This window comes from Drosophila eugracilis, unplaced genomic scaffold (assembly GCF_018153835.1).
Source record: "Drosophila eugracilis isolate 14026-0451.02 unplaced genomic scaffold, ASM1815383v1 contig_647, whole genome shotgun sequence".
NCBI classification, from domain to species: domain Eukaryota; kingdom Metazoa; phylum Arthropoda; class Insecta; order Diptera; family Drosophilidae; genus Drosophila; species Drosophila eugracilis.
The window spans coordinates 469-18,700 of NW_024573533.1; the positions used below are offsets into that span (position 1 = coordinate 469).

General features: G+C 42.6%; 1 protein-coding gene and 1 pseudogene across 1 annotated transcript; one reads left to right on the forward strand and one right to left on the reverse strand.

Annotated features, from left to right (window-relative positions):
- Positions 1-482: 482 nt before the first annotated feature.
- On the reverse strand, positions 483-1,220 carry LOC108113003 (ARL14 effector protein). Its single transcript, XM_017223421.2, has 2 exons — positions 918-1,220; positions 483-868 (listed from the first exon to the last, which is right to left on the reverse strand). The coding sequence occupies exons 1-2, from the start codon at positions 1,111-1,113 to the stop codon at positions 705-707; spliced, it is 360 nt and encodes a 119-aa protein (XP_017078910.2). The 5' UTR covers positions 1,114-1,220; the 3' UTR covers positions 483-704.
- Positions 1,221-13,637: 12,417 nt separating this feature from the next.
- On the forward strand, positions 13,638-17,831 carry LOC121530376 (annotated as a pseudogene).
- Positions 17,832-18,232: the final 401 nt, after the last annotated feature.

Below are 18,232 nucleotides of genomic sequence, written 5' to 3' on the forward strand. Positions count from 1 at the left end.
GCAATGTATTGGTTACTTGTAACGTGGATGTCGTTAGATTTTTTTCCTTATATCGTTAGGTTCCCATATTCGGTGTTAGATTTTATAGACAAAAATTTGCAATTTATTGCAATTTTCACAGAGGCACATTCGCAACGAATCCTTTATTGACCAACTGTATACATATATGTACATATGTGTAAAAAGTGGTTAACGAAATTCTGAAACTTCTATTATGAAGACAAAACCTTCATGTTGGGAGATTCCGCTTTGTAGGACCTGATCGATTAATATGCATGTCAGATGTAACAAAAACATGGGGTATCGTTATGGTGGTTCAGACATGGGTGACCTCGAACAATAATTTCTTGCTAGGTATTTGATATCAGTAATTTCATAACAAATATACCCAGAATGCAAAAATACCCCCGAATACAAAAGCGTTGATCACAGCAAAACACTGTTTTCCCCAAGAACAATACAGAATTGAAAAACATGAGCACTTTCTTGAGCACATGTGCCAAACGTCCAATTATTTTTTATTCTGAGACTTTGCAATGTTATATGTATTTTTACCTAGTCTATTATTAATAATGCAAATTTTATTGAATGGTAACAAATTTTTTTTAAGTTAAACTTAACAGAATGTTTTTACTTTTGCATGCAATTTATATGAAGTTCGATTTCAATGTGTAAAGAGTCTCTTGTGTTGTTTTTAATTTACCTTATTCAGGATAATATTTATTAGATATAGATAAGTCTTTTCCGTCATATGTAACGCCCTCATACAAGAACTTTCGGTTTGAGCGACATTGAGGCCCACACCTAGTGGAGCCACAGTTGCGACATTCATACCAGCAACCACCACATTCTTGATTCATACAGTCGCCTGAAACATACCATTTTTATTTTTCATTTAAACTTATAGTTTTACCTACAAATGTTTAGCCCGTTGAAGCGGATAATTCCGTATTCGTCATATACGCTATTTTTACCAATGTTGTGTCCTTTCTTTCCTTTTTTTTTACTTTTTTCGGAATTTGTTCTCACATCTTCATTAGTTACGCATATTTTTCTTTGCCTCTGACGTAGGTTGCGACTTATTGAATAGTCTGGATCTTTGTATGAACTCATTTCATTTGTAGTTTTATTCAATTTCAACAAATTAAATGATTGAATTTAATATACAATATGCATTGCTAATAATCCATGCACACTGTCTTACTTCTGCTATCGAATTAAACACACAGAGGTTATCGAAAAGAATACATATGTGTTAGAGACCTTTTTTGACATATGTAGTTTCCCAATTATAGTTAAAGTATTTAAGTTAAAACTTTTTAATTTTATGTTTAAAATATATTTTCGAAATGTATATCTTTCATTTGAGACATATTTCTCGAAATATTAAGAAATAAACTTGCAACAATTTGTACACCCATACAATAAATACTGTGCCGACTGTTGATATTTTACAATTTTATTGAAAATGGAAAATTTGAAAATTTGTCAGACCGAAGTTTAGTAAAAATAGAGCATTTTTGAAGATTTTGAAATGATTAAGCATGCATATTCAAACGATCCGCCGCAAAGATTTGTAATATTTTTTTTTTGTATAAATACCAATGGATTATTTCAAGGTGTAACATATTTAGCTTTGAAAAACATGATGTGCCACAGCATCTATTGTTCGCTTATCCGATGTATTTATTCTCTTTATACTTATATTTGTCATCGATACTGAAGTCATCATTATAGATTTAAAAAGAAGACCGTTACACACTCCGTTAAAGAAGAATTTCAGCTATAATATAATTATATAATCGATATCGGCCTTACCACAGTGCTATGGACAATGTGAGCTATAGTTTATAGTCGCTCGATGTTATTAATTTGTATTTACAATTTGTTTAATATGTTTGTTTAATTTTTTTTTGAAAATATGTGTAGTGATATCTTAACGTGAAATAGTTACGGCCGCGGCTCTGTGCAAGTCCAACCACTTTGCACTGTCTCAACGGCATCTGTAATGACCCCATAGTTCGGTCACGGGATGCCTATTAAAGCAGAACTTTTCATAAATTTGGACCGATTATTGTTAATTAATTTTGAAAGATGGTCATTAATTAAAAGCCTGCGTAAAGTGACAAATCCTATCAGAAATTCAACAACTTTTCTACTTCGACTTAAAGTTTTTAAGCCTTTCCCAATGTCGTATGGATGAAAATAAAATAATCATTTTAAATGAGCCAACATCAGTACAGTACAAACTAATTCTAGTAAACGAAACAAATCCAATAAATTTAATATCGGACCAAAGCTATAGCTTCTGGGGCTTTCAGCTTGTTAAACTTATGCTCTACATCAAGGATGCTCAGCGCCTATGCTCTGAGGGCTCATTTGTTAATGTAATTGCTCGGAGCATACGAACTTGCTAGCCCATGAGCTTTGTGCGCTCGCGGCGATATTATACTATTGATATTTCGTTTTCCTCTTTCCACATCATTCCGTCATCAAACGCAGTATAATTTGTTGTTGTTTCTTTCTGGAACATCTTGGAACATATACACTGCAAATCTTCTTTAAACCTGTTTGCAATGTAGAGTATATTTCGCATTTGACGCATTTAGTCTATTATAATAACTCCGGGCTTATATGAATTTAATGTTTTAACTACTATAGATATCAAGTCGACAATTGATAATGGGATTTTCAGGAATTTAAGTCGGCAGCGTGTAGGAGTAGTGAAATTAAGGGATGTTATTAAAATTGAACATTATATCTTTTTTATGATTTTACATTTGTATAAGACAAATTATAGTAAATAGTATGCCATTAGTTGTGACAAGTTGGTTACGTGTTGTGAGGGAGGGGAAGATCCAAAAAGGCTGATGAACTGAGCTAAGTGTGCTTTTTTGAGGTTTGAATTGTTTCTACCAGTGGCAAGTGGTTTGTTTTTAATTTAGTTCAATATGCATTATCGTACTCAAGGTATGATCTCGTGACAGGGTGGGTTAGCTTAGCAGTTCGGTTAGCTAGCCTTTATTGTGTATAAGTTGTGTTTTCTTTGCTAGGTACAGAGATTATCCTTGTAGATTATAGTGTATACATTTTCGGAGTGGATACTGAAGTTTATTTGGATGTTTATAGGGTATTCGGTAACCTATAGTACAGAATTGGTAGAGCAAGATAGTTAAGGTATAAGTTTGATATCAGGCAATCCTGCGATGATCTGAGTACGTTATTATGCTTGTTAAAGGGATTATTGTATTCATTGAAAAGTATGGTATAGATAGAAGGAAGCGTTTTCGATTCTATAAAATATATAGGATAGCGTGTCCGTCCGTCTGTCTTTCTTTACGCATGTCCATATGAACGCTGAGATCTCTGGAACTGTAGGACAAACAAGGTTTGAATTAGCATTCATATTATTGAGAGAGCTACGCAGCAAAGTTTATTTCTGAATCCTTCCTCGCCCACAAATTTAGGTGGTACTGGTACTGAGATCTCGGTATCTACACATGATACAAAGGATTAAGCAATAGTATTCAGTGATGCGTATTCTTCTTTTTACATTTGGCCACGCCTACTATAGCGCGAAAAACTGTGGCGCTAATAATATTAAAATATATGATTTCGGCATTGCTTAACATTTTAGCAAATTGAATATTTAAAATTGCGTAAGACAGTAACTGCAAGTTGTGAAAAGTTTCGATTTATTAAGGACTTATATTTATTTCTAAGATGTAAGTTTTGATAGTCTTAGTTATTTTTGTGGGAGAGTGTCCTAAGTAAGTTGCAGCCAAAGTAAAAAATTTTTTGTATCTCGAATCAAGATTAACAACCGCTAATTATAGACTTCATTACCATACGTAATGTATAGTTAAAGATGGTTTAGGACAAACCCTTTGGGTAATGTAAGATATTAATAAAATTATGTTGATCGTGGTAGTAATTAAAATACACATTGAAGTTAAGATGCATTAGTTTAAGAGACATGGTAAATGGTTTAAGTAAATTATTAAGGGTTTTTAAGAAGTTTGAGATAGACGAAGTTATAAGTAGCTTATGGGGGATAAATAGAGTTTTGGACTTATTATACCCGTTAAAAGGGTATACTAGATTCGTTGAAAAGTATATAACAGATAGAAGGAAGCCTTTCCGACCCTATAATATATATATATTTTAGATCAGGATCAATAGCGAATTCGATTGTCCGTTTTTTCTGTCCGTACTTCCATCCGTCCGTCCGTACGAACGATGAGATCTCAGGAACTATAAAAGATACGAAGTTGAGATTAAGCACGAAGATTCTTGAGGTCCTTAAGCAGTTATGCCCAAAAGTCACGGAGAACTAAAACCGCTAAAGACTTAGGAACTATTAGAGCTAGAAAGTTGAAATTAAGGTGTTTAATCTTGAGATGCCAGCGCATGTTATCGTGCTACCATTATCGGGTCACACTCACGCCCATGACCACCAAGCTCGAGAGACGGTCTTCGAATTTTGTAGAAGAGTTCGGATTAAGCATGTAGGTTTTTATGATGCCCCAAATGCGAATTGTTTCTTTCCGATCTAGCCACGCCCACCCTAACGCCCACATATCGTGGAAAACCAAAAGTGAAAAGATGTCGGAAACTATAAGAGCTAGAAAATTTTCCTTAAGATACCACTTTAATCTGGCCAAGTCCACACTAATATCTATCGATTTACCAAAAATTTTTGAAATTTGGAACAATATTTCGCTATTTATAAAGAAATGCAGGTTATAAGGCGTGAGGCGTGAGCAGTGACGTCATTATCAGTTACTCAACATGATTTCTCTGACAATAGGAAAAGTCGCGGCACTTGACTATTGCGTTTCTTTTTATTATACCCGTTAATCGTAGAGTAAAAGGGTAAACTAGATTCATTGAAAAGTATGTGAGGAGTAGAAGGAAGCGTTTCCGGCCTTATAAAGTTTAATATATATATTCTTGATCAGGATCAATAGCGAAGTCGATTGAGCCATGTCCGTCTGCCCGTCCGTCCGTCCGTCCGTATGAACGCTGAGATCTCAGGAACTATATCAGATACAAAGTTGAGATTAAGCATGAGGATTCTTGAGGTCCCGGTACAACGCAAGTTTATTTCAGCATCCTGCCACGCCCACTCTAACGCCCACAAATCACGGAAAACTAAAATCGCTGATTTGGTACTATTATTTGGCCACACCCACCCATACGCACACCAAACTCAAAAGACGTTTTTCGCATTTTCAAGAAAACCTGATATCGTGGTAACTATAAATGATAGAACTTTCGAACTAAGCATGTAGGTTTTTATAATGCCCCAAATGCAAATTGTTTTTTTTTCCATCAAGCCACGCCCACCCTAACGCCCACAAAACCCGAAAAACCAAAAATGCAAAAATCTCGGGAACTAAAAGAGCTAGAAAGTTGGGCTTAGGAATATGTATTTTAGACATACCACTGCAACTTCCCACAAGTTTTCATAAGGCCACGTCCACTCTAACGCCCACAAACCGCGAAAAACAGTTGCGTCTATAATAATATTATGAATGAATTTGTAGACTTCAGTTACTTTTAGGGTCTTAAGATCGTCAACGATTTTTTTTCAGGAATATCATATTGGGTTCGTGGGTATAAGATGTACTTTAATTATTACAATATTGAGAAATTTATGAAGCTCACATTTAATTTTACAAACCAGGTAAGTTCAGTTGTGTTATTAAATTTATCAGCATCGGCTTGGATTTTGAACAGCATGAGTCCCCCATGTTGGATATAGAGACAATACTTTTTGAGATAATTTTTATCGCGCGATCCATCAGAATCAATATTAGATGGTTATATGGAAGTTGTATTACGGGTTGGTTGTGGGGTGCAAAAATGGCGCTTTAAATTTCCTATTTTTTTTAGCATTTTAACTTATTAAGTGAAGAATCGGTACACCGAAAAAATACCTTAACTTTGAATACAAATGAAAAAATAAACCAAACCTAAATTACATAAAATGGTTTACTCCTATAGAAATGGCAGCCTCATTGAAACTTAATTGTTATGGCAAAACCTTGTCGGTTTAGATGTATCAGTAGTCTAGCTGAAAGTAGATTTCTAGCAGTAAGCTGCGATGTTTTTCCAGCCTGTCACTGTATCCCCACTGTATCCCCCTCTAACAAAGAAGAGTGAAAAGATAGCGGTATCTTATCTTATTACCGATCCGACACATCTTTCTATGGCAGGCACGTTGGAGCACCTTTTTTTATTCGGAAAATGTCCCTTGTCAAAGAGATTCTTAAATTGTTGACGAATTTTAACAACCTCTTCGATACACCTTCTGAAATTAGATTATCTATGTTAAAGTTTGTACGTATGATCTTGCTGCTAAGGAAAACTCAGCTTCTTTATCATAGGATAACTGCAGCATTGCAAAAATGGCAAAAAAAAAAACAGCAGTCTTAGTGCCGTAATTTCGTCTTCCGACCTATCGTGCCATAAGATAAGATTGAAGAAACTGGTGGGGATGTGAGATACAAACACAACGATACATTTTGCAGACGTCTTCGAAAGGGAAGCAGGGTAGTGAAGATTTTTGGTTAAATTGGGGGCCCTGTGTACAACAAATCATTCAGAGAATATCCCAAACTTGACTTTGCTGAACCATCGACAACAACTCGCAGTTGTGTAATTGTGCTATCCAATTTTCAAACACAATAGTGGCAGATAATATTGATGCGCTGCCGCGATTTTAGATGCAAGAGACATGTGGTTAAGAGTGAGGTATTCCTTAACGAAGGCTGTATACTGCGACTTCAGATCAGATAAAACATCAAAACTGGTTTTGGCAGGAACCAGATCCCAACGTTTGTCTAGATTCCAGCCGAGTGTAGTGCTGTTGAAATTGGTGCTCGCATAGAGCATCATACTGCGAAATTGTTGTTTTAGAATATGGGAAAATATCTCTTTAGTGTATAAGAAATCGACTCTGACTCCTACTGAATTTTGCAAGATGAGTTATGCTGTAACATGTGCTTCAACCAAGACGAGTGCAAAGATTGCGGTAGGGATTTATCCCAGTCAAGCTTATCCTTCCATAGGACCTACATAAAAATCTTTAGCTTGGAGTTGATAGGGGCAATAATCCTAGAATGTAGCTATTGCCAAAAAATTGCTGCGCTTGGATGCAGTCTGGTCTTTCCACGGGAATGAGAAGCTGAAAGAAAAATTATCCGATAGGGTATCCCAAGCTGATTTAGCATCGAGTGCCTTAAAATGAAGGTGGGAAGGTTTCAGTTGAAATAGGTGCTCGCCTAGAGCATCCTCCTTCGAAATGGTTGTTGTAAAATCTGAGCCACTTCTCTTTAATGTGTCAGAAATTGACTCAGACTCAGACTGAATGCTGGGCTCTTAAATCGAGGAAACTGAAGTTGAGCGCATAGGGGCTCCTACCATTAGACACCCTGAGACGATCGAGCCAAGTCTGAGGGGTGAATTGTTACCTAATCAAATTTGTCCAATACAAAGCAGCTTGAAGAATAAATTTGCTCCAATAAGCAAGTCAATGCGCTGACTTTTGTAGAAGAGAGGATCAGCGAGCTCAAGATTTTTGTGAATTGCCAACTCAGATGGGTTAAGGTCGGCAGCTACAAGAGACGTGCTGTACTTGGCATTAGCGGATTTAGCTGAAAACCCGACTTAACCGAGTCATCGGATGCTAGCGAGGACTCGCGGATCTCTGATATGGAGATGGTTGAGCGATGGATTTGGAGTTACAGTTGATTTGCGAAACGAGAGGTTACGAAGTTGATTTGAGTGTCCGAGTCGAGTAAGGCCCGGAAGCAAGCAACACGTAATCGGCATTATTTGGCGACGAAGCTACATGTGGTGGTTAGGGCATGGCTACAGAAACTAAAGATGAGGTATGTGGCGGCACTTCAGGACCAGGCTACGGAAGGGATGCAATGGGATTCGATTGCATATGCAGAAGAGTATAATGCTTCTATTGGCAGTTCCTATAGCTACCAGATTTGTATTGCCGTAAGCTGTGTCCCTTTCGTAGGCAATTTAAGCAAGGTGCATCCTTTTTGCTTTGTTGTAGCGCTGAGTTGGAGTCAATCCTAGGTGTATGATCTACCAAAGATCCAAAAATGTGAAAAATTTGTCCCAATTCGGCAGCTTCCTTCTCCTCCCACCTCTCCTGGTTCCAATGGTCCAGCTTCTAAGAGATGAGATGGATCAAAACACCGTCAAGAATTTCGTTCGTAGTTGCTGATTTGTAGTACTTTAAAAGCGGCACTGATGCCATGCAATTCCATTGAATTTGCCATGGGTTTTCTCCTTTCGCTGTTTAAGTAGCAGCAGATTCTTCCTTTTGTGTCACGGTACGCGGTGGCAAATCTTATGCGCGGATTCCATCCTCGCGATTACTAGCCGATCGAGGTTAAGTTGATAGCAGTCAAAGTCGGAATTCATCATCTCGACTAACTCTAACCTCACCTGCAATTCACTTTCATCGCACTTGGCTAACTGATCGTCAGGTAGAAGTGTATTTAATGCCGCAAGTATCTGGGACACTTTTCACAAGTTTTGTTTTATTTTCTTGCGACATTTCGAAGTAATTTCGAAAAGAGTATTCAGCAGTCACCAAGCGAATTTTCCGATGCACTTGACTAACTGTGACGAAAGCGAGAATAGAAGTAGCGGGTAGAACGAAACCGAAAAACAAAAAACCGCCGCTTAGCAACCGAAAATATGTAACGCTCGGCGTTGTATAAAAGTTTTCGAAATGTACAGAAGCCGATGCTGACTGCAGCTTTGGTTTGCAGGTATAAGTGAATACCGTACAAACGATGCGAATTGAGTTTATTGACCTTCATACCGAATTGTGTAAGAGGCGCTTGGAATTATTAAAACGATAGTTAATCGTTAATAATTTCATAACTTTCACACGCGTTCCTATGAAGGATGTAGGTTTATATGATGCCCCAAATGCGAATTGTTTTTTTTCCATCTAGCCACGCCCACCCTAACGCCCACAAAACCCGAGAAACAAAAAATGCAAAAAATGTCGGGAACTATAAAAGCTAAAATATTTTGGTTTAGAATACTTAGAGTTAGAGTTGCTAGAGTTACCACTGCCGAATATTTTAAAATTTTGTAAAACAATGAAGGGTATTTATAGTATATATATATATAGTGCATTCCATTTATAACCAGCAATACCTGCTGCACCAACAAATTCCAGTGGAAGAACTTCACAAGCTGAATGGCCCAATAAAATGCTTGCCCTGCCAGGAGTATGGAGACACCACAAGATAGATGATCCAAATATCAGAAAATGCGAAATCTGCGGGGAAATTCACACTGCAAAATCAGAGGCCCAATGAGGAGCTCAGGAGTCGAATGCAGAGAGTTAAAGCAGCACATTCTCTAAACATATAAAATGGTCTTATATACAGCGGCAAAGCCTCACGGTGGAAAGTGCTGACCTCATTAAGCACTATTAAACACTATTACAACAGAAAAATTCATCTTTATAATGATTATAAAGCCTAAAAACACAAAATGAATCCACCATCATACAGACAAATAAGTTTGCTACCATGTCTCTAAAAATTTTTCTAGAATGGCCTGCTTTCTTGCATAACACCTTACATCAGAGCCCAAAACTTTATCCCCGCATATTCATTTGGATTCCGCGATAGGCATTCCACAATCGAGCAAGTTAACCGGATAACAGCTGAAATATGCATCGATTTCGATAGAGTATGTCTAGATGGCCTCATGCATAAAATTAAAGACGAACTGCCACAGTAGAAGTGAACCTTATCATTGTTAGGTAACGATATAAAATCGGAGGATTACACTATAGAAGCTGGAGTTGCTTAAGATAGTGTAATGGGTACGCTCATCCCCACAAACGAGTGTCCGGGTTCGCTGACTCGCTGCCCGACTCGAGAAACAGAGCACATAGAGCATCATTTAGTGTGTGTAAATTGGTACGGATTTGTCGATTCATATGTCTTCTTTGGTTTTGAAAGTTTTGCTGCTCCGACAAGCTAAATCAAGGTGTTCTCGTGTGACTATAGGGCTATCAACGTGGCTAATAGGTAGTTTGTTGCAAGACATTGGTGAAAATCGAGCTTGATGGGGTCTTTTATTAAAATGCCTGTTTCACCTTACGCTTTGCCGTCCGGATCGTCAATTCTGGATATCGCATTGCTTCCTTTATGAAAGTTGTATTTAGTTATTATATGTGTGTCTGCCAGCAGCATAATGTCGATTATGTTCCTGCACTAATCGTGTTATTTCCAGTTTGTGCCATGAAACGCCGTTAGCATTGTTATTCGAACGTCGATTACATTGACTGTTGGGACGATAGCATCTGTATTAGGATGTTTTGAATTTGGCTTTACGAAAATGTCGAATTTTCTTATCAGCGTAATTGTTCTTAGGCTAAGTACATAGACTCGTAACGATCACAAGATTTAATGTGGGATGATAAGGATCTTCAGGGTATGTGAGAGGTGGAGCTCTGGATATGGATACGACGTCCGAATCAGAGAGGGAGCACAGATCGAATAAAATTTTTACTGAGATAAATTCTAAGTCTCCAGTTTGAAGATTAATCACCACGGAAACGAGTTTAGAGTCCACAGAAATTAGGACCCCACCACCATTTCCGTAAGATCGGTCAAGCTTAAATATTGTGTACCTACTAGGAAAAACTTCAGAAGTAAGAATTTCTGGAGATAGCCAAGCTTACCGAGAAAAAAATTAAAAGCTTAGTGCGTAAGCCTATGGTGTTCTGGTACGAAAGAATATCGGATGATGTTAGTTTTTTGGCTTGGCAGGAACATTTACTTGTGGAAGCTTTATATAAGCTTAATTTAAGGGCTAAGATGGTTTAAAACATAACGATAACGTTACGATAACTATAAGAGCTATAAAGTTAAATGCCACCGCAGCTCAAAGAGGCATTTTTTTATACTATTATCCCGCCACGTCCACTCTTACGCCCACCAAGCTCAAAAGAAACGCTGGGATCTCGGTACCTATAGGTGAAACAAGGTTTGAATTAAGCGTGTAGTTTTCAATGTTGCCACCAAAGTGTATTATTTTTTCCACAATCTAGCAACGCCAATACCTCAGAATTCATAAGAGCCAGAAAACTGGAATTGAGCATTAAAATAATCATCTTGAAATGGCAGCGCATTATCCTGCCACGTCCACTCTTACGCCCACCTAGCTCAAAAGACGGTTTTCGGGTTTTGAAGGAACGCTAAGATCTCGGTAACTAAAGGTAAAACAAAGTTGGTATTAAGCGTGTAGTTTAGCAACAATCTGGCAATTCCAATTACGAGGTGTGTTCAAAAAGTAAGGTGACTCTTCAAATTTCGCGAATTTCAAATTTTTCGATTATCGATTTTTTTGTTTTGTTATATTGGTACACTCTTCCCTAACATCTGTACCAAGTTTCAATGGAACATCCTCTTTTGTTTGGTTGTGAGAGGCGTAAAGTTACAAGTTGTTTTGCGAGCTCGGCGATTTTTTGCTATCGAAAAATATGGATCAAAGGATTTGGATTTTTTGGCCAAAAACAACACCACAATAATGCCTCAGCCACCATATTCACCGGATTTGGCCCCATGTGACTTTTTCTTGTTCCCAAAACTGAAGATAATCGAAAAATTTGAAAAATTTGAAATTTGAAAAGTCACCTTACTTTTTGAACACACCTCGTATAACTTCTAAAAGGTTTCGATAATCGAAAAATTTGAAATTCGCGAAATTTGAAGAGTCACCTTACTTTTTGAACACACATCTTGTAGCTGCCGTTATCCGGTGTGTTTCGGTGAGCGGCCATTGTGCCGATGCTCATCTGAACTTAAGAGCGCATCCGCGCTGAAGAGCGCATCCACGCTGAAGAGCGCATCCGCGCTGAAGAGCGCATCCGCCCTCGCCCCTCTCTACACAAATTTTGCACTCTCTCTCTCTCGGGTCCAACTGCAGCGGTAGGCCGTCGGCGATCGTTTTTCTTATTCTAAGCTAAGTTAAGACAGTTTTCATGTATGCAGTGAATAAAGCTGACGACCTTTCTCCACGACGCCCCCGACTTCATCTTCTCTACAACAAAGTGGTATCTTTTTGTGGCAACACCGCCCCACTACAACATTTTGGTCCTTCGAGCCGGATCTTCTGGATATTTTGGATATTCTGGATATTTTGGATATTCTGGATACTTTTTCTACCTGCAGCTCCCGGCAGTGTTCCGCCAAAAGATAAGTACGACATTTTTTCCGTCTCCGTCTCTCTGCCGGTCTTTAGCAGTGGTCCGAACATTAAATTTCGTTCACACTGCTGCAAGATTTTTTTTCCTTCCGTGTCAACTCCAAGTCCGAGTTTTCCGACACAACGGCAGTGTGAGATTTCCGCAAATTTTTCCATCCGACTCCGTTTTGTGTATTTCGCCATATTCCTCGCCGTTTTCGGCCTCCCTGTTATTTGCAATTCCGCTATTCGATTGCCAACGGTCGAGGCATATGTGCATACATATAATATAAATATAATATACATACATACAACCATACATTTTTTTTTGGTGAAATTAATCCCCGAAAAATTGACCAAGTGAACAGTGGAATTGTGTGGTGACAAAAATAAGGCATAATTAATATTGGCCAGATGGCCACAGTCCGCCGCTGGCGTAATATTTTTTTTCCCAATCAGTGTTTTTTTTACACACCACAGCTTTCTGTTCCTCCAGTTATACAGTCCACTTATCAATGCTCCATTGTGCCAACCTAGGCCTCACGTGCCCTAACATATATACATACTTGCATACATATATATTACATACTTTTCTGCCTCCAATTTCAGGAAATAAATACATGATAAAATTAAATTGAAATAAAATCTGTTTTTAAAAAAAACGCCATTTCACTAGGCGCCGCTAGTTCCCACTAGTTCCTTGTGATCGCAATTCATCCGCGATCTCATCGTTCTCATCACATTAGAGTGACCGGGCACCGCTTCGAACGAGCCACCTATTACGCAAGTCAGTCGACAAGCGCTGACCAGCGAATTGATTTTTGAGAATGCCCACGGGAGACGACAAAAATCCGCGTCCGATCCCAGCCATCAGTTTGGACAGATCTCAATCACGCATCTCCGCGGACGCCTCTTTTGAAGCCTAAGGCGACCAGGGCCATTCAAGGGCAAAGAGTGACGAAAACGTCAATACAATCCCCGATCCTTCACAGAGGCAGACTCGCTCCGTTGTAAAAAATGGCTCAAAGTGCGGTCGAAGTGGCGCTGAAAAAAGTTCATCGCCACAACAGATCGAATTAGCCAATTTGAGGCCAACATAAATACCCCGGGCGCCCCAGAAAACGGCAAATAGGCTCCCAATACATGTGCGAAGTCCATCGAGACCAAATTCCGGGCACTCTGGGAGAAGTGCTGTGAAGTACAGCTACTGTTACTCCGTATATTCGAGGTGTATAGCCCAGCTTCGGGAGAAATTTCCTCCAATCCGAGGCTCCGTCAATGTCCACACGCCCGCGTCTACAGGCTGCCGGTTACCTCCAGTGGATACCGAGGTCTTTGCGGGTGATTATCTTCGGTGGCCCACCTTTAGAGACTTGTTTACGGCCATTTATATCCAAAACTCGCGGCTCACCCCGGTAGAGAAGTTGTTCCACTTGCTGTCCAAAACAAGTGGTGACGCACACGCCATTGTTGCTAAGGCTCCGCTTACCCATGAGGGGTTTGTCGCAGCGTGGCAAAGCCTCACAGACCGTTTTGAGAATCGGCGGCTGTTAGTCAATAGCCAGTTGAAGATCCTTTTCAACCTCCAGGCTATTTCTCAAGAGTCCGGGGTCGCGCTGAGGGAACTGCAAGCCACCATTCAGAGTTGTCTGACAGCCCTAGAAATGTCCGCCATCAATGTTGAGGCGTGGGATTGTCTCCTGGTCTTTATGATTTCCTCGAAGCTCCCCAAGGTCACACTTTCTATGTGGGAGCAATCCGTACATAATAAGGCCGAAATTCCAATATGGAAGGAATTAGATAACTTCCTGACAGAGCGCCATCGCAGTCTGGAGGCCATCGACGACGTTAGGCCTAGTGGCTCCGGGCAATCTCCGCCGCCCTTATCAATGTGTGCCATCTGGGGTGCAGTTTCCAGGCACGAGCACTGATAGACTCAGGGTCCGAAGCGACGTTCATAACTGAACGACTGTTCAACCTTGTCAAGCTTCCCTTCAAGACTATTCAAGCCCAAGTGTCCGGTCTTAATCAGACCATTTCCGCGCAGTCTACTAAATTGTGCCATTTCTCCATTCGGTCGCCGTCTAGACCCGGATTGCAATTAGAGACTGCGGCTTACGTTCTTCCTCAGTTGGCAGGAAATCTGCCATCATATCCGATTCCGCGGGATCTGCCCGCAAGGCAAGGAGCTGCCCGACATTCCCCTGGCGGACCCCAACTTCTTTGAAAGCTCCCAAGTCGATGTGTTAATAGGAGCTGACATTCTCCTCGGTAATACCAGGGCTAACATCTGCGGGTCAATTTCGGTCTAGGAAACCATTTTTGGAGTGGAAGTCCCATTATCTCCAGCCAACCCTCGCAGCGTGTCCTTTTTTTCCACACGAGTTGCCCGTAGCCTCGGTGAGTCGCTGGATCAGCTCCTCACCAAATTTTGGGTGGTGGAGGATGTGCCCACACAGATTAATTCGGAATCGGATTCAGTTTGCGAGCACAATTTTGTCCAGACGACGAGAAGAGACGAGTGTGGCAAGTACGTTGTGACGCTCCTTACGCGGCCCCGAGCAGAAGGGTTCCGAGCTGTCGGCTACGGTCCTTTGCTCTTGCTCAGTTCCTGCGTAATGAGCAGCGCCTGAAAGAGGGATCCGCCCCTTAAGGCCCGCTATGACTCGGTAATACAGGAATACATCGACTTAGGCCACATGACCGAGGTCTCTCCCACGAGCAGTTCCGCTACCTACTACCTCCCACATCATGCCGTCTTCAAGCCCGAAAGCACGACCACCAAGGTGCGGGTAGTCTTCAATGCTTCGAGCCCGTCCACAAACGGGACCAGTCTGAACGACATTCTTTACGCGGGCCCGGTCTTACAATCCGACCTGACGATTCAAATCCTAAAGTGGCGATACTTTAGGTTTGTCTTCAACGCCGACATCGAGAAGATGTATCGGCAAATTTGGATAGACCCCAAGCATACTCCGCTCCAACGTATTTTGTTTCGCAATCCCGATGGGGGATCCGCGATTACGAATTAAAAACGGTTACCTTCGGTGTCAATTGTGCCCCGTTCCTAGCGATCCGTGTCCTGCAGCAGCTCGCTGACGACGAAGAGTTGAAGTACCCGCAGGCAAGCCAAATTATCCGGCATTTTATGTTCGTTGATGACGTTCTCGCGGGGGCAGACTCCAAAACCGAAGCCCAAGTGGTGATTCGGGAGCTAAAGGGCGCCCTAGAGTCAGCAGGGTTTCCACTGAGGAAATGGACGTCGAATAGCAAGGCGATCCTGGCCGACATTCCGAGCGACCACCTCCTTCGTGCTGATTTCCTCGACATCAATGCAGAGAGCACGGCCAAGACACTCGGCGTGCGCTGGAAAGCGACGAGCGATGAGTTTTTTTTGTTCCGCCAGAGTTGACTTGCGGCTCGTCCTTCACGAAGCGCCAAGTCCTCTCCCAAATTGCCAAATTGTTCGATCCAGCAGGTTGGCTCGCTCCTTTCATTGTCCGGGCAAAAATGTTCATGCCGGACATTTGGCTTCTGGATCTGGGGTGGGACGACGCCCTCCCTCAAGATTTCTGTCAGCGATGGGTTGACTTCCTGGAGAATTACTCGGTGCTCGATCAGATTCGTGTTCCTCGATGGGTCGCGTTCCGACCACACCTAAGGGTCGCGCATCACGGGTTCTGCGACGCTTCAGAGAAGGCGTACAGCGCAGCAATTTACGTCCGTGTCGAGGTTGGGTCTGCGGTCATAGTGAACCTGCTGACGGCAAAGACTCGAGTGGCCCCAGATAAAACGGTGTCGCTCCCTCGGTTAGAGCTGTGCGGCGCCTTGTTGCTGTCGGAAATGGCCACCGCCGTTCTGCCAAAGATGCCAGGGCCCGCATCTGCCCCATACTGTTGGACGGACTCGACTATTGTCCTCGCATGGCTGCAGAAGCCAGCGTGTCAGTGGACAAAGTTCGTGGCCAACCGGGTAGCCAAGATCGCCCAGTTCACCGACGTGCAGAAATGGGCACATGTCCGCTCCGAGCAGAACCCTGCGGACCTCGCCAGCCGAGGCGTAGCTCTCCAAGACCTTGCGGATAACCAGTTGTGGTGGCACGGGCCTGGCTGGCTGCGAGGGCCTCGCAGCGAGTGGCCCACTCAAGGCAACGAGGCACCCGTGACTGAACTCGAGAAGCGAGCAGTCAAGGTCCATGTCGCGAAGGCGCCCCCCGAAGATCTCCTTGAACGTTTCTCCACACTTGACAAGGCACTACGAGTCCTTGCCTATGTTTGTCGCTTCATCCAGCGCGCGCGGAAGATACGCTCTCCGTTCGAAGAGCACCTGACTGCTAATGAGATTACGTCGGCTGAACGTCTTCTAGTTTCCGTCACTCAGCGCAGACACTTCGTCTCTGAAATGGGCTGCTTAAGCGAAAAGCGTCCAGTATCAGCGTCCCTTCATGGATTCGCAAGGCCTTATGGGAGCCTGCGGCCGGGTCACGTCCTCTGAACTTCTCCAATACGACGAACGACATCCGATAATCCTTCCATACGACTGCCATCTGTCTCGACTCCTTGTTCAATTTACGCATCGCATCACTCTGCACGGTGGCAATCAGCATATGATCCGCCTGATTCGGGCCAAATTCTGGATTCCAAGGGTGAGGAATTTGGTCAAGTCCGTCGTCTATGCTTGTAAGGTATGTGTCATCCACAAGAAGAAGTTGCAGACGCAACTCATGGGAGAGCTACCAAAGGAACGGACGTCCTTCTCGCGCCCATTCACGTACACAGGTGTGGATTATGCCGGTCCTTTTGAGATAAAGAACTATACGGGGCGAGCCTGCCTCATCACAAAGGGGTATGTGTTGGTGTTTGTGTGCTTCTCCACTAAGGCCATCCATTTAGAGCCTACGTCGGACCTTACGACCGAGAAATTTCTGGCTGCTTTCGCTCGGTTCGTGTCCCGGAGAGGATGCCCCCGTCAAGTACAGTCGGACAACGGGAAGACCTTTGTGGGGGCAGCTGCCCTGCTATCTCGCGATTTTCTCCAGAGCCTAAAAGGGGCTGTGACAGGTGCCTACAGTCACCAGCAGCTTCTCTGGCATATTATTCCTCCGGGAGCCACCCACATGGGGGCCTGTGGGAGGCAGGCGTCAAGAGCTTCAAGACCTTGTTCTACAAGTCCACCGCCACACGGAAATACACCTTTGAGGAGCTGGCTACTCTCCTGGCGAGGATCGAGGCGTGCCTAAATTCGCGGCCGCTCGCGCCAATGTCCGAAGACCCTGCTGATCTGATGGCTCTTACACCCGGGCACTTTCTGGTGGGAGGTCCTCTTCTCGTCACGGTCGAACACGAGCTAAAGGGGGATACTACGTCAATTATTAATCGCTGGCAGCACCTGAAGGCTCTTCAACAGCAATTTCGTCTGCGATGGAAGGAAGAGTACCTCAAGGAGCTCCATAAGAGGAACAAGTGGCGTGCCCCTACGAGGAATCTCCGCGTCGGGGATATGGTGGTCATCAAGGAGGACAACCTTCCGTCCAATGAGTGGCGATTAGGCAGGATTGACGCGGTGTATCCAGGATCCGATGATACGCGTGATTGACATCCGCACCGCGCGAGGGCTCGTCAAGCGGCCCGTCGCTAAGGTCGTCCTTCTTCCGATGGACGCGTTCGCCTGCCCACAATAATTATGCGTTTCTTCCTTTCCAATGTCCCTGTCCATTGTGCTGTCTCGTAGCTCTGCCCGTAATTCCAAGTCGAACTTCACACCAATTCTGATAACGCTGCTTTGTTTCTCCATCATAGTTCCGCCAGTCATATTCAGCACGATGTCGCCACGTCCACGCAGCGCCCAGTCACTGGAAAGCAGATGTACTCGAGGTACACAGTCCTACCGATGCCGAGTCTGCAGAGGGATCCATCCTTTGAAGCAATGTCGGCGCTTTCTACGTCTCAGCGCCGAGAAGCGGCTCCGGGCGGTTCTCGTGAAC

Excerpts from the sequence above, each read along its gene's own strand:
- LOC108113003 (XM_017223421.2), bottom strand. The coding sequence starts at position 1,113 with ATGAGTTCATACAAAGATCCAGACTATTCAATAAGTCGCAACCTACGT. Across the intron at positions 869-917 it reads CTTCAACGGGCTAAACATTT|GCGACTGTATGAATCAAGAA; the intron begins GTAGGTAAAACT and ends GGTATGTTTCAG.